The following is a 16,779-nucleotide window of genomic DNA, read 5'->3' as shown; positions in this document are numbered from 1 at the left end:
ATCTAGAACATGGACTCATAGTGATGATGTGTGGATTTTTTCATGTATGCTTAGTTTACAGATGATATTTTCTCTCATTTTCTTTATTTAGAGTGGAGATCCAATCGATATAGAATTTGAGGTAAAAGCAGAAGAAGAAGAGAGGTATGTGAAGGATGATCAGCAGTCTATGGAAGAGGATGGAATAACGGGGACATTTATAGAGGAGGACACTCCTACAGAGATCAGCACAGGTGGGTCATTAACACTAAATATATTCCTCCACCCATACTGCTCACTGGTCCAGAGTACGGCGGGGACTGGGTGATATCAGCCTGTAATACCCTGATCACTTTCCTGAGCTGTGTTCCCCATCCTGTATTCCTGTATTTCTCTTGGATAATCTTCCTTCTCTGTGCTGCAGACACAATTTATGTATCTAGACTGGATTTATGGAGATTCTGGGGTTCAGCTGGCAGCAAAACAAAGCTCCACAGAGTGAAGTTGGTAAGAAAGATATAAGGAAAGGGGAGGTAAAATGGCGCTGCCTAAATCTTATAAGTGGTTGCGTTAAAAAAATAAATAAACTAATAATGGGGCCTATCTCTTCAAATTACAAACCACATAAACATTATTAGTGTTAAATCATATGAGTGCTCAATATAACATTTGCAATCCTGGATGGCTAATAAAAGGTTCCATATACCAAAAAATACACATATATCATACAAACTTATAATAAAGTGCTCAGTGTGCTTATTGTGCAAAAAGTGCCCATACAAAATATTTATATTTGTAAGTTAGACTTACCGGTAACTTGTTTTCCAATAGTCTTTCAGGACAGCACCCGAGAGATCATGGCTCCTCCCACAACAGGAAACACCTCATCATCCAAAGCTTTAATAGGAGGCCTCCACCCAGCTTGCCTTCAGTTGTTTGAAGAGACCTCCAGCCCCGGCTGAAACATATAAGCAACAGTTACGTCATAGTATACAGCAAAACAAAGGGCGGGATATTGCTGTCCTGAAAGACTATTGGAGTTACCGGTAAATCTAACTTGCATTTTCCCAAAACGTCTTTCAGGACAGCACCCGAGAGGATAATCGAGACTTACCCCATTAGGGTGAGACAACAGCATGTAAGACTTTCCTTCTGAAAGGCTGATCCCCAGCTGTCAGGAGGTCTAACCTATAATGACGGACAAAGGTTCTCAGACTCGTCCACGTAGCTGCTTTACAGATCTGTTCGGGGGTGGCATCGGCTTTCTCTACCCAACTCACTGCCAAATCTCTTGTAGAATGAGCCCGAATACTAACTGGACTCTCTTGACCTGAAAGGGAATAGGCTTCTGTAATAGCCATTTTCAATCATTTGGCAATAGTTCCCCTGGTAGCTTGTCTTCCTTTCTTACTACCAGAATATAAAACAAATAATGCGTCTGAATGCCTAATGTCCTTAGTGGTTTTGAGGTAACTTAAGACTGCTCTCTTAACATCCAAAGTATGGAACTCTTCTTCCTTCTTTCCAGATGGATTAGAGTAAAATGTAGGAAGTATAATCTCCTAAACTCAATTTTGGATGAAGCGACCTTCGGTAAAAAATGAGGGTCTGTTTTTAAAACAATTCTGTCAGAAAAAGTAGAAAAAAATGGCTCACTGATTGACAATGCTTGAAGCTCACTAATTCTTCGAGCTGTTGTTATAGCCACTAAAAAAACAGTTTTTAATGTAATCAGTCTCAGGGAGGCTAAATCAATAGGCTCAGAGGGTTCCCTGGTCAGAGCCTGCAGAACAACAGATAAGTCCCACTTCGGGCAGCCTCTAATCACTACTGGTCTGGACCAGGTGAGGGCCTTGAAGAATCTAATCACTAAGGGTTCTGATGAGATAGGTTTTTCCAAAAACACCCCCAGCGCGGCAACCTGGACTTTAAGGGTACTGACTGCCAAACCTTTATCAGCTCCATCCTGTAGGAATTCCAGGACAGAAAGAATATCCTCTAAGGGCCAGCTGGATGTAGTGCACCAGTAGTTGAAAACTTTCCAGACCTTGAAATAAATTGCCTTGCTAACGCTCTTTCTACTGGATAGGAGGGTAGCAACTAACCTATCTGAAAATCCCTTCTTCCTCAAAAGCTTGCTCTTCAGGAGCCAGGCTGTGAGTTTTAGCTTCGCTACCTCCTGGTGGAATAGTAGGCCCTGTATCAGCAGGTCCTGAATCAACAGAAGGTGTCAATACAGTTTGAGCTGCATCTGGACAAGGAATGAAAGGAATGAAACCAAGCTTTCTTCAGAAGGTTTTTGGCTGCGAAGGTGGAATCCATCCGAAATCTTCTGTAACCTACTGTGCGATTTAGCACTTTGAGATTTAGGATGAGACGCCACTTTCCTTAGAGTTTCTGAATAAGGAATACCTGTGAGTAGAAACCCCAGAAAAACTCTCTTGTAGGGACCGGAACAATGACTCTCTGTGATCTCAGTTCCTGAATTTTCTCCAGTTAGCAGCAGACCTCCAGTAAGTCTGGGGGGTTTTTCCTCCTCACCAGACACCCCCCACCTGTGCTGTATTCTCCCCCTCTTCACGAGGAAGAGCGTTCGGAGAAAAACTGAAAAAAAAACAAAACAATTGGCACGCCACACTACTCGGCAGCTTCCAGGCTCTCTCCTTGCCATTTTTTTCTCCCTCTCAGAGTGATCCCATAGGATCAGAAGCCTGCGCTTGCGCAGGAAAAGCTCTTTTTTAAAAAAGAGAGGGGGGGCCGAAGGCAATGGAGGGGGCGGGGCTTAGCGCAGCGTTGGCGCCCTCCAACATCCAGCGCGGGAATGTGTGTTTTAAAGCACCATTTTTACTGCTGCAAACTGACGGAGGGACACAAGAGCAAGAGGGGCATGAAAGAGGTTTGGTGACACAGACATTCCTTTTGACACATTTACTATTGCATCAGGCTGAGCATTAATAGCAGCGGCAGGGCTGGACTATTGCTCAAGCGGTAGATGCGTTCCTTCTGGTAGTACCTCTGCTTTGTGCATTTGGCTATGGTCAGAAGGGGGGTAGAAACACCTCAAAAAAGGGCTCTAGAAAGACTTCTACAGCCACTAGGAAGCCTAAAGCCATTTCAAAAAAGGTCAGAGTGAGCTATCAGGGACGTCGGGTGTTACAGCTGCTTTTAGCACTGCAGCCCCTGTATATATTACTGAAGAGGTTTTTTCCTCAACCATTTTAGGCTTGGAACAAAAAATTGATGCCTTAATCGCATCCCAGAGTGGGACTAAGCATAATAGGTCCCCGTCCATTACCCATGACCCACAAACTGAGGAACAGGGGGCGTGAGATGAAGCTTTTCTCTCAGGGGACCAGGAAGAGGCTGATGACTCCTCTTCTGAAGAGTCTAATGCCACGTACACAAGGCTGGACTTGCCAACGGGCTAAACTCCGTCGGCATTTCAGATGGAATGATTTAGAACATGTTCTATATCTGAGTCCATCGGAAATGCCAACAGAAAAAGTCCGATGGGGCATACACACGGTCAGAATGTCCGACCGGAAGCTCCCATCTGACTTTTTCTGTCGGGAAGTCCGGCCGTGTGTTTGCGGCATTATACGGATGGATCGGGTTCACAGGAAAGGTTGTTGGTACAATCTCTCACTGAATTGGTCCACTCCACATTTTTGCTGCCAGTACCGGAGTTAGTCGATGAGCCTACTTCTTGTTTGGGTTCACCAAAGCCTCCCCAACCTATTCATGCTTTTCCTATCCATTCATTACTGAAAAAGCTTATGTATTCTGAGTTGGAGCACCCAGATAAACAGTTTTTCCTCCAAAAAAGTTTTCAACACTTTATCCTATGAAGGAAGAATTTAATAAGAAATGGGGGATTCCAGCAATTGACGCTGCTATATCCTCTGTAAACAAAAACTTGACTTGTCCTGTAGACAATGTTTAAATGCTGAAGGATCCAACAGATAAGAAGTTGGAATTCCCATTTAAAAACAATATTTCTCTGGCAGGTTCAGTGGTTCAGCCTGCGCTGGCAGCGATTGGGGTATGTCAATCCTTAAAAGACCAGTTTAAAGAGGTGCTCAAGATTATTCCTGATTAGCAGGCTCAAGATTTGGCTGGGATATCAGAGGCGTTATGTTTTACAGTAGACACTATGAAAGATTCTATTCTCCAAGCCTCACGGCTCATGCTAGGGCTGATACATGTGCGTAGACTTCTATGGTTGAAAAATTGGTCAGCCGAAGCGCCATGCAAAAAGCTCTTGGCTAGTTTTCCATTTCATGGTGAACAGTTGTTTGGAGACGATCTGGATAAATACATCCAAATAATTTCTAATGGAAAAAGTTCTCTTTTACCAGTTAAGAAGAGGTTTAAGCCTTTTTCTTTTAAACAAGCTTCTTCTCCAGTGCCAGGGGCATCTGCCTCCAGGCAGTCACGACGGTCTCCACTGTCAAATTCAAGGGGTAAACCTCAGGGTCAACCCCAGGTTCAAAAGAGGTCCTGGGGGAGGAAACCCACTAAACAAAATACTAAAACCTCCTTATGAAGGGGCGCCCCCGCTCGCTCGAGTCGGGGAAAGATTTCTGTAGTTCTCATGGGTCTGGCAGGAACAGTTTCGAGACAAATGGGTGGCTTCCTCAATATCTCTAGGGTACAGACTAGAGTTTCGAGAGTTCCCGTCTCCTCCTTTTCTCAGATCAAACGTTCCCAGAAACCCAGAAAAAAAAAGTCTCTCTTTCTGGCTTTGGATCATCTCTTGTCTCAAAAAGTGATATTGGTGGTCCCCATGGAAGAGCAAGGGTTAGGGTTTTATTCAAACCTTTTTACGGCACCAAAACCAAACGGGGATGTCAGACCCATTTTAGATCTCAAAGATCTAAACCGTTTTTTGAATATCCACTCTTTTCGCATGTACCTATTTTTCCCGCTCACCAGAAATATCTACGCTTCGAGATAGAAAATCTTCATTTTCAATTTGTAGCTCTGCCCTTCTGTCTTGCTACTGCACCTCGAGTATTTACAAAGGTCCTGGCTCCCCTTTTAGCCAGATTAAGGGCTCAGGGTATAACGATTCTCGCCTATTTAGACGATCTACTCTTAGAAGATCAGCTGGTAGCCCGCTTAAACCAGAGTTTGGTCACCACAGTCAGCTACCTGGAATACCTAGGTTGGATTCTCAACCTAGAGAAATCCTCCTTAAAACCATCAAGGAGATTGCAGTACTTGGGCCTGATCATAGATACAGCTCAGAAGAGGGTGTTTTTGCCCCAGGAAAAGATCAGTGCCATAAGGGAACTGATTCAGCTGGTCAAAGCAAAGAAGAATCCTTCTATTCAACTTTCCATGAGATTGTTGGGAAAGATGGTAGCTTCATTCGAGGCCGTTCCTTATACACAGTTTCATTTGAGACTGCTGCAAAACAGTAACCTGTCAACTTGGAACAAGAAGGTCCAAGCTCTAGACTTCCCAATGCGTTTATCTCCCAAAGTGCGTCAAATCCTCACTTGTTGGTTGATATCCAAGAATCTTTAGAAAGAAAAGTCCTTCTTGTCACAAATTACACACACCCACGGCGACTAGATAACCGCGCCGTGTGTTCCGTGACCGGGGTATATGAGGAACTAAGGGAATAAGGGGGAACTTATACTGCGCATGTAAGACTGGCTGTGGTACTTTCACAGCCTACACTACCTTTGGCCACCATTAGAGGGAGACTCCACTCCAACCCAGCTAGCGGACCACACACAGGCAGATACGAATCTTACATCTGGTGCACTCTAAGGGTTGGGGAGCAATTACTACACACTTCTAGGGTTCCTCCAGCTATCCTGCAAGCTTGAATCCCGGTGTTAATCACTCTTCCCACTGTCCCCACACCCACACACCAGACACACAATAAACGATAGCCTGCCACCACCCAACAGTTTGTCCGCAGACTGGTCTGCTGAGCCACCAAACACACAGATCTCCGTCTGGCAGATCTGTTAGCTTACAATCTGCATGCAACCTGCCAACACACAGTGCAATTGCATACCGATTGGCACGTAACTTAAACCGAGTACTTAGGCACTAAAATACAAAAACCTCTCCAGAGATATGAGTCCTAGCTTAGTACACGGAAGTCACTTATTAATTTTATAATTTAATATCCTGAAAGTGGGCAGTGCATATAAGATATACAAAGAAAAAAAGGATTTACCAAAAAAGATACAAAAAATGCAGAAAGACACACAAATTGGCAATTTGCTATGAAAATAAAAAGGGATAAAAACAGAAATAAATTTTACCGAGGTCTATCCCTTAGTAGAAGCATACTGGAACATGTGGGAACTCACCAGTTTCGAACTGGCTTTGTGGAAGAACGATGTCCATATCTCAGGCTACCCAATTTATTGAAATATGGATGTGGGCTAGATTTTAGCCCTTGGCCAATCAACCCTGGGGGGGTGTTCCTGTCTCAGCCCACAGAATGTTTTGTGTTCTGAAATTACCAGAGTGGAATTGGCCCAGAACGGCGCTGATTGCTGGGTCATGAATAGGATTTCCAATACCAGCGCATCAGTCCGATCACAACAGTACCAATCACTGCCTACCTGCCGCAATCAGGCGCCATATAACGATTTTTGTGTGGTTCTCCAGGATTCCACACCTGCTAGACATACAGAGTTACATGTACACGTAACCCATCAGGTGTACGATCAAAAGGAATTATTTTCATCTCTCTGACGCTAATATTTTAGCTTTTATAAGAGATAAACTAGGTTCCTTAGATCTGTTGGTATTAATCAAAGTTTACAGACTGGCTGGAGCCTTGCGAATGCCCCCTGTGGATCAATGTAGCCAAAATGACTAGCAGTTTTCTTTGAAGCCTCAGGATGGTGGCAATCTGTTTACTCTAATGGAAACTTTTATTGACATCTAGGTGTCACTTCAATCCTAGAAAAAAGTGGCTCTGTCCTTTTCAAATGCTAATGAAAGAACATATGTGCATGACTGACATTGAATACTATATTTTTAATAACCCAGAATTAAACTACATCTACAATTACACTACTTCTACAAATCACACCACATCTTGTTAAGGAAAAACTATCCTACGCTTACATTTTCGTCACACTTCCTACCAGTTACCTGGAAAGTGGTGACAACAGATGCCAGCCTTCTGGGCTGGGGAGCAGTCCTGGAAGAAGCATCTGTCCAGTGAAAATGGTCCAAAACAGAGACGACCTTGCCCAACAATATTCTAGAGATTCGGGCAGCACGCCTTGCTCTTATGGCCTGGACACTCAGATTACCCAATTGTCCTGTCAGGATCCAATCTGACAATGCAACAACAGTGGCCTATATCAATCACCAAGGGGGACATGAGAAGTCGTGTGGGTCAGAGAGAGAGGTAAATCATATCCTATCCTGGGCAGAAGACAACATTCCTTGCCTATCGGCAGTCTTCATTCTGGGAATAGGGAATTGGCAGGTGGACTACTTGAGTCGCCAACAGTTGTTCCCAGGAGAATGGTCTCTCCACCCCAACATCTTTCTGTCAATATGTCAAAGATGGGGAATTCCAGACGTGGATCTGTTTGCGTCCAGGTTCAACAAAAAGATTGACAACTTTGTGTCAAGGACAAAGGATCCGCTGGCATGCGGAACAGATGCCTTGGTTTTTCCGTGAGATCACTTTTCACTGATTTATGCGTTCCCTCCTGTTCTGCTGCTTCCGCGCCTTCTTCACAGGATCAAGCAGGAAGGGAAGGGGGTGATTCTTGTGGCCCCAGCGTGGCCCAGGAGATCTTGGTATGCAGGATCGTAAAGATAGCGGTAGGGGACCCATGGATCCTACCACCGCAACCAGACCTTCTCTCGCAAGGTCCGGTATTCCATCCTACCTTACAAACGCTAAATTTAATGGTTTGGCTATTGAGACCCACATTCTGAAAGATCGTAGGCTGTCAGGTTCAGCAATTTCTACTTTGGTTAATGCTAGGAAGCCGGCCTCCAGAGTCATATATTATAGAGTCTGGAAGACATATGTCTCCTGATGTGAATCCAGGGGTTGGCACCCCAGGAAATACATCATAGGTAGGATCCTTGAATTTTTACAGATGGGATTAGAAATGAACCTGGCCTTGAGTACTATCAAAGGCCAGGTGTCGGCCTTATCGGTGTTTTTTCAATGACCACTTGCTTCACACTCTTCGGTTCCTAGTTTTATTCAGGGGTAACCCGGATTAATCCTCTGGTTAAGTCACCCCTGAACCCTTGGGACTTGAATTTAGTCCTGGCGGCATTACAGAAACAGCCTTTGGAGCCGATGCGAGATATTTCCTTGGTCCTTTTGACAAGTAAATTAGTTTTTTTTGTTGCCATATCTTCTGCTAGAAGAGTATCAGAGTTATCTGCTCATTCTTGTAAAGAGCCATATTTGATTATTCAGAAGGATAAAGTTGTATTGCGTCCTCATCCTAATTTCCTACCGAAGGTAGTGTCAGGTTTTCATTTAAACCAGGATATTGTTCTGCCTTCATTTTTTCCGGAATCTCGTTCTGCGGAAGAAAGGTCACTACATTCTCTTGATGTGGTGAGAGCAGTCAAGGGCTATTTGAAGGTGACCACTCAGATTCGTAAAACAGATGTTTTGTTTGTGTTGCCAGAAGGTCCTAAGAGAGGACAGGCAGTGTCGAAATCTACTATTTCTAAATGGATCTCGTCAAGTGATTGTTCAAGCTTATGGTTTAAAGAGGAAAATTCCACCTTTTCATATTAAAGCACACTTCTCCAGGGCTGTTAGTACTTCCTGGGCAGTGTATCACCAAGCCTCCATGGTTTAAATCTGCAAGTCTGCAACTTGTTCTTCAGTCCATACATTTACCAGGTTCTATCAAATAGATGTAAAAGGTCATGAGGATATCGCTTTTGGGCGCAGTGTACTGCAGGTAGCAGTATAAGCCCTCTGATCTCTTAATGCCCTACTTTTGTTGTGTCTCCCTCCCTTCAGTTGGCATTGCTCTGGGACATCCCACATAGTAACTACTATGGCTCTGTGTCCCGTGATGTACGATAAGAAAATAGGATTTTTAAAACAGCTTACCTGTAAAATCCTTTTCTTTGAAGTACAAAGTACATCACGGGACACAGAGGTCCAACCATTCTTTTTTGGTATACACGTGTATTGCTTTGCTACAAAACTGAGGTACTCCCAGTAGTGGGAGGGGTTATATAGGGAGTGGACTTCTTGTCTTAGGGTGTGCCAGTGTCCATCACCTGAAGGTGGCCTATAACCCACATAGTAACTACTATGGCTCTGTGTCCCGTGATGTACTTTAAAGAAAAGGATTTTACAGGTAAGCTGTTTTAAAAATCCTATTTTCAGGTAAGAACATCCTTTTCTCCCAGGACAGACCTGAGAGATCATGGCTCCCACCAGAGGTGTTCCTACTGACTGGAAGAAACGCAAAAAAATTAAGGCAACCTGGGTGGAGGCCTCCTATTAAAGCTTTGGATGATGATGTGTTTCCTGTTGTAGGAGGAGCCATGATCTCTCGGTGCTCTTTTGAACTGAAATCACAGTTCAAAAAGTATAATAACTTCCAAAGTGACTTGTGCCTGGATAAACAATATATCTTGGTGAAAAATTAGGTGAATTCCACACATGCTACCCTCTCGGTTCCACACTCACCAGAAAGTGTGGCGCTCGGAGCACCATCACGTCACTTCTGGTTTCAGAGATTCCAGTCTGTAGAACGCAGGGTATCCCAGATCTATAGCTGTGGTATTTGTACTGACCCGCAGCACTATTGAAAGTGCAATTTTAAAACTTTGATCTGAATAAAATTAATTTTTATGGATTCATGCTATGAGAAGCACTTCTTTCCATCCACCCATATGTGAGTGTACCCAATGACCAGACCCACCATGGAGGAAGAGATACCACCAGACATGAGACCAGAGACTACCCCGCTTGAATGCGCTTTACCCCTGCAGGGGTACATCTTTCTGGTGAGTGTGGAACCAAGAGGAGAGCACATGTGGACTATACCTAATTTTTCACCAAGAGATATTGTTTTTGCAGGCACAAGTCACTTTGGAAGTTATTATACTTTTTGAACTGTGACTTTTTTTGGTTTACACCAGTGGATCCTTATATGTACATTTTTATACCGAACATAATCTAGTTTTTATGGACACTTTTTGCACAATTCAGCAAACTGAGCACTTTATTAAAAGTTAGTATGATATATGTGTATTTTTTGGTTTATGGAACTTTTATATTAGCCATCCAGGATTGCAAATGTCATATTGAGCACTCATACGATTTACAGTGCCTTGAAAAAGTATTCATACCCCTTGAAATTTTCCACATTTTTTCATGTTACAACCAAAAACATAAATGTGTTTTTTTGGGCTTTTATGTAATAGACCAACACAAAGTGGCACATAATTGTGAAGTGGAAGGAAAATTATAAATTATACAAATAAATATGTGAAAAGTGTGGGGTGCATTTGTATTCAGACCCCGGAGTCAGTAATTTGTAGAACCTCCTTTTATTGCAATTACAGCTGCAAGTCTTTTTGGGGATGTCTCTACCAGCTTTGCACATCTGGAGAGTTACATTTTTGCCCATTCTTTTTTGCAAAATAGCTCTGTCAGCTTGGATGGAGAGCGTCTGTGAACAGCAATTTTGAAGTCTTGCCACAGATTCTCAATAGGATTTAGGTCTGGATTTTGACTGGGCCATTTCAACACATGAATATGCTTTGATCTAAATCATTCCATTTATTATAGGAAAAAGTAATATATATATATATATATAGCAAGGAGTGATAGAGGGGGAGGGGACACTCGTCCTATAATCCCCTCATCACTGTCACTACTATAAAAGACAGTTCTCGTTGTTTCCTCACTCTCTAAGGTCCATAAAGAAATGAACTGGTAGGAGATCAGAGGACCCATTTACTAGTTACCTTGAGGGGGGAATTGTAAGATCCTCAGAGACAAAGCTGCCTGATGTGGGTGGAGTCCTGGTTTAGGGGAACCAATCTGTTCATGTCTAGTAATAATCCTTTTATTTCTATTTTAGTAGATGGACGTGAGATGAGGAAAACCTCAGAGGATTGTCTCACTTTGTCTCCAGACTGTAAAGTAGAAGATGAGGACATCAGACAGTATAGTCCAGGAGAAAACCCGACTACCTCAAATGTCCATCCGGCACCACACAGTGTAGATGGACCATCGTATTCCTCTTATCCTGAGGAACCTCAGACTGTGAGGGACGGTGTTGTCCTTTCAACAGAGAAGAGCTTTTCCTGTGATGAGTGCGGGAAGAGTTTTCGTTTTAAATGCCATCTTAATGAACATAAAAGATCCCACACAGGGGAGAAGCCGTATTCCTGTCCTGAGTGTGGAAAATGTTTTTCACATAATTCCAATCTTTACACACATCGTAGATTGCACACGGGGGAGAAGTCCCTTTCCTGTTCTCAGTGCGGGAAATGCTTTTTAGATAAATCCAATCTTAACGCACATCAGAAATCACACACGGAAGAGAGGCCGTATTCCTGTCCTGAGTGCGGGAAATGTTTTTCACGGAATTCCAGTCTTTACATACATTGGAGATCTCACACAGGGGAGAAGCCATATGTCTGTCCTGAGTGTGGGAAATGTTTTTCACAGAAGTCCCATCTTTCTATACATCAGAGATCTCACACAGGGGAGAAACCACTTTCTTGTTCTGAGTGCGGGAAATGTTTTTTAGATAAATCCAATCTTAACGCACATAAGAGATCTCACGCAGGGAAGAAACCGTATTCCTGTCCTGAGTGTGGGAAATGTTTTTCACGTAATTCCAGTCTTTACATACATCAGAGATCTCACACAGGAGAGAAGCCGTATTCCTGTCCTGAGTGTGGGAAATGTTTTTCAGTTAAGTCCACTCTTTACACACATCAGAGATCTCACACAGGAGACAAGCCGTATTCCTGTCCTGAGTGTGGGAAATGTTTTTCACAGAAGTCCAGTCTTTCTATACATCAGAGATCTCACACAAGGGAGAAGCCATTTTCTTGTTCTGAGTGCGGGAAATGTTTTTTAGATAAATCCAATCTTAAGGCACATAAGAGAGCTCACGCAGGGAAGAAGCCTTATTCCTGTCCTGAATGTGGGAAATGTTTTTCACGTAATTCCAGTCTTTACAGACATCAGAGATCTCACACGGGAGACAAGCCGTATTCCTGTCCTGAGTGTGGAAAATGTTTTTCAGTGAAGTCCTATCTTAACACACATCAGAGATCTCACACAGGGGAGAAGCCGTATTCCTGTCCTGACTGTGGGAAATGTTTTTCACAGAAGTCCAGTCTTTCTATACATCAGAGATCTCACACAAGGGAGAAGCCGTTTTCTTGTTCTGAGTGCGGGAAATGTTTTTCACAGAAGTCCAATCTTAATGCACATCAGAGATCTCACACGGGGGAGAAGCCGTATTCCTGTCCTGAGTGCGGGAAATGTTCCTCACTGAAGTCCTGTCTTTCCTGCACATCAGGGATCCCATACAACCCTTGAGGTGTATTAGTGCGTTGAAATGTCTTCTATATGAATGTTGCTGGACATCACAGCTCTCATGTGGGGAAGAAGCACACCCTGATATATACCTCAGATATACTCCATGGCTGATCTTCATCATGTAAGAAACGGTTCATAAGGAGATCAGAGATCACCAAAGACATGGATGAAGTGTTGTACTGTGTTGGCCATTGATAGCAGTAGAAAAATAAAAATGGAGTTATTGCGTTTATCGGCTGAGTACATTTTGTGCTGTAAGCTTTCACAAACACTTAGAGGTCTATAAATTGTTGAATGAATGTGACCAGCATTCACCCAACTGTGACAACTTTTGGCCATATTTAATTTCATGTAATCATTGGCTCCAATTAGTGGCCATAATGTTGTATCGTGCTGTGTTTACTGATGAATTTATTTCAGAAATAAATACCGTATTATGGCCACTAGATGGAGCTGACAATCATAGGAAATCACTGTGTTAATTAAAATACAGCTCAAATTTTTGATGGCTGAATAAATGCTTGTCATGATTGTCCAATGAATTTTCTCTAAGTAGACCCCTTAGTTTCCTTTGTCAGGCATGGCTTCATACTAATACCTGAGGTTGTATTCATACACTTGTGACTAAAGTACACACTGAAGGAAATTAAGTTAATTAAACCAACAATATTAAGCTTGAATTAAAACCAAAAATATTGCATTTGACCATTAGAATTAGTGCCAACCAAATGCATCTTTTTCAATTTTAAATCAATGGAAAACTTTCGACCAGCTCAGCAAATAGCCTAAAAAATATTAAATTAACATCCTCATTCACAGAAAAGGAATGTACATGCACTTTCCCAGTGAAAATTGCCATGCAGATTTTTATGACTAGACTCCTAAATGTCAGGAGACGTTTATATACAGATGGGAAGAATGTAGTAGATAAATTAACAGACCCCCTAATAATTTTATTACCAGGGCTGCACCGATACAGATACCGACCCCGATACTAAGCATTTGCATGAGTATTGGTACTTGTACAAATGCACTGACACTAAAAACCGATACCTTCAGGCTTGGTTCTTTCAGCTGTCAGCAGGATAGCTAAACTGACAGCTAAAATGTAAACAAAAGAATGCTGGCAATTACCGGTTGTTAAGGAGTGGGGCCACAGCGTCCTTAACAACCGATGACTCATTCAGCTGTCAACGGGATTCCCCTGCTGACAGCTGAAGTGTAAACAAAATAGGTATCAGTAATTGGCATCGGAGAGTACTGGAAAAAAAATATCGGTACTTGTACTGGTTGCTTGAAAAAAAGGTATCAGTGTTTAGATTCGTTAATATAGTTATTTAGTTTCGTTCAATTCGTATTCGGAATGAATTTAGTCTTTTTTCTAATTTTCTTCAAATCTAACAATTTTTTTTTTTCGATTCAAAATGTTCAAATTGATAAATTTTGTTTTGGATGAAATGAAAATGTTAGATTTTTTTCAAATCGAATGCGGCAAAGTGAACAAAAGAAAAACCTTCACCAAATGATTACAATAACTCTTTAAATCACCTTTGGCTTAAAAAAAATAACATTATTTTGAAATGGTACTCTAACAACACACCGTCTTTGATTTCAGAAATATGTTTATAGTTTGAATTTGAATGAAATTCAGACGAGTTTAGTTTAGTTATTCAGAGCATTTGGTAAACTTTATTTATACTATAATTCGGGTATTTGTATATACTGTATCCGAATCACTAAACATTTGTTTGACTATTAATTCAGAACGAAACAAATCGCACATGTCTAATCCCTAGTTATTACTAGGCTGCAGCTAGGGGGAGCTCTAATGTTTAGAGTGTGGCCACAGCAGAATGATCCCATTTTAGTATTTTAGTCCGGTTGTACATCATCACATACGAATCCGTCGGACTTTGGTGTGATCGTGTGTGTCCAAGTCCGTCCGTTTGTAAGTCCGGCGCATCTACGCTACAAAGTCCAGCGGAAAGATCGTCGGACCAAGTCTGCCGTAAAGTCTGCTCATGTGTACGCGGCATTACTCTACTTTTTCCACCACGTTGTAGACAGTAGGGGGTGCAAAATAAAACCTCAAAATGTCTAGTAAGGACTCGCCCATTAAAATAGTTCCTCTGTTACTCTCTGTAGATTCTGGGACTCTGTACTTACAAACTACTTCTGATAACACTTTTTACTGTGACCTTTGCAGTAGAATTTGCCACTGTTTGCAGGAGTTCTTAAATGTACAGCAACCCTCCTATTACCCCCTCACATCCACATCCTATTATTGTGTGACCAAAACCATCCAAATAATTCTTACTTTCACTTCCCAAAGTTATCCGTCTACAAGGAGACCTGTATAGATCAAATGGCGGCACCAATAAGTAAGGAGGAGAACCGGAGTCACATGACTGAGAAGATACTAAACCTCACCCTGGAGATCATCTACCTGCTGACCAGAGAGGTGAGGAGGATTCTGGGAGGTCACATGACATCACTCTTATCTCTATTAATAAAACACAGACCTGACCGGAGAGGTGAGGAGGATTCTGGGATTCTAACTAGGGATGAGCCCGATGTTCGAGTCGAACGTAAGTCCACTGCTTCCACTTTGCATCTACTTCAATTATATTATTATTCTTAAAAAAAAAAGTCCACCAATCAATGAAAAGTTGATAAGGTGTAAAGTTCTCGGTGCTCCAAACTGTGCCAGCTGTAGTGTAGCCACGCCTTCTTCCACCTCTTACACACGTGATGGTGAGGGCGCCCCCTTAGTAGTGCTTCCCCACTCACCAGAGCAATATGACTCCCAGCTTTTCATCTACCAGAGTCACCAACATCCTTCACACTCTCCTCACCTCCGATGGCAAAGGAACTGGATCCTCCTCGCTCACTCCTGAGAGTCTGCTGAGCTTTCTGTCATCTCCCTCCTAGACTCCTCCTCCTCCGACCGCTGTTCCAGCAGGAGCTCCGCCTCTTCATACACACTCAGAGCTCCGCCTCTTCATACACACTCAGAGCTCCACCTCTTCATACACACTCAGAGCTCCGCCTCTTCATACACACTCAGCGCTCCGCCTCTTCATACACACACAGAGCTCCACCTCTTCACACACACTCAGAGCTCCGCCTCTTCATAACAATCAGAGCTCCGCCTCTTCATACACTAAGAGCTCTGCCTCTTCATACACACTCAGAGCTCCGCCTCTTCATACACACTCAGAGCTCCGCCTCTTCACACACACTCAGAGCTCCGCCTCTTCATACACACTCAGAGCTCCGCCTCTTCATACACTATCAGGGCTCTGCCTCTTCATACACACTCAGAGCTCCGCCTCTTCATACACACTCAGAGCTCCGCCTCTTCATACACTATCAGGGCTCCGCCTCTTCACACACTATCAGGGCTCCGCCTCTTCATACACACTCAGAACTCCGCCTCTTCATACACACTCAGGGCTCTGCCTCTTCATACACACTCAGAGCTCTGCCTCTTCATACACACTCAGGGCTCCGCCTCTTCATACACACTCAGTGCTCTGCCTCTTCATACACACTCAGAGCTCTGCCTCTTCATACACACTCAGGGCTCCGCCTCTTCATACACACTCAGAGATCCGCCTCTTCATACACACTCATGGCTCCGCCTCTTCACACACACTCAGAGCTCCGCCTCTTCACACACACTCAGAGCTCCGCCTCTTCATACACACTCCGGAGCTCCGCCTCTTCATACACACTCAGAGCTTTGCCTCTTCATACACACTCAGAGCTCCGCTTCTTCATACACACTCAGAGCTCCGCCTCTTCATACACACTCAGAGCTCCACCTCTTCATACACACTCAGAGCTCCTCCTCCTTATACACACTCAGCGCTCCGCCTCTTCATACACACTCAGAGCTCCGCCTCTTCATACACACTCAGAGCTCCGCCTCTTCATACACACTCAGAGCTCCGCCTCTTCATACACTATCAGGGCTCCGCCTCTTCATACACACTAAGAGTTCCGCCTCTTCATACACACTCAGGGCTCCGCCTCTTCATACACACTCAGGGCTCCGCCTCTTCATACACACTCAGAGCTCCGCCTCTTCATACACACTCAGAGCTCCGCCTCTTCATACACACTCAGAGCTCCACCTCTTCATACACACTCAGGGAGGAGAGAAAGGCAAATGAAGTGGGAAGCTCACATTTAGCATTGGTAGTCATACTGCAACTGAGGGTTCAACTTGGCTGAATACC

General features: G+C 43.3%; 2 protein-coding genes across 10 annotated transcripts in view; one reads left to right on the top strand and one right to left on the bottom strand.

The window, feature by feature from the left end:
* The window catches only part of LOC141121641 (uncharacterized), a 199,192-nt gene that overhangs the window by 71,687 nt on the left and 110,726 nt on the right, over positions 1–16,779 (top strand). For 5 of the 9 annotated variants that reach the window (XM_073611294.1, XM_073611298.1, XM_073611299.1 and 2 more), the window contains 2 exons: positions 92–233; positions 11,058–12,759. The exons of the other annotated variants lie outside the window; for them this stretch is intronic. In XM_073611294.1, the coding sequence (XP_073467395.1) occupies positions 92–233; positions 11,058–12,535 (1,620 nt within the window). In that variant the 3' untranslated portion in view covers positions 12,536–12,759. Of the gene's footprint in view, positions 1–91; positions 234–11,057; positions 12,760–16,779 lie in introns of those variants that run through there. 9 annotated transcript variants of the gene reach the window in all.
* LOC141121671 (uncharacterized) overlaps positions 1–16,779 on the bottom strand; it is a 197,849-nt gene that overhangs the window by 144,276 nt on the left and 36,794 nt on the right. The gene's annotated exons all lie outside the window — the stretch shown is intronic.

This window comes from Aquarana catesbeiana, unplaced genomic scaffold (assembly GCF_042186555.1).
Source record: "Aquarana catesbeiana isolate 2022-GZ unplaced genomic scaffold, ASM4218655v1 unanchor228, whole genome shotgun sequence".
Taxonomy (NCBI): domain Eukaryota; kingdom Metazoa; phylum Chordata; class Amphibia; order Anura; family Ranidae; genus Aquarana; species Aquarana catesbeiana.
This window is presented reverse-complemented; position numbering and strand designations above follow the sequence as displayed.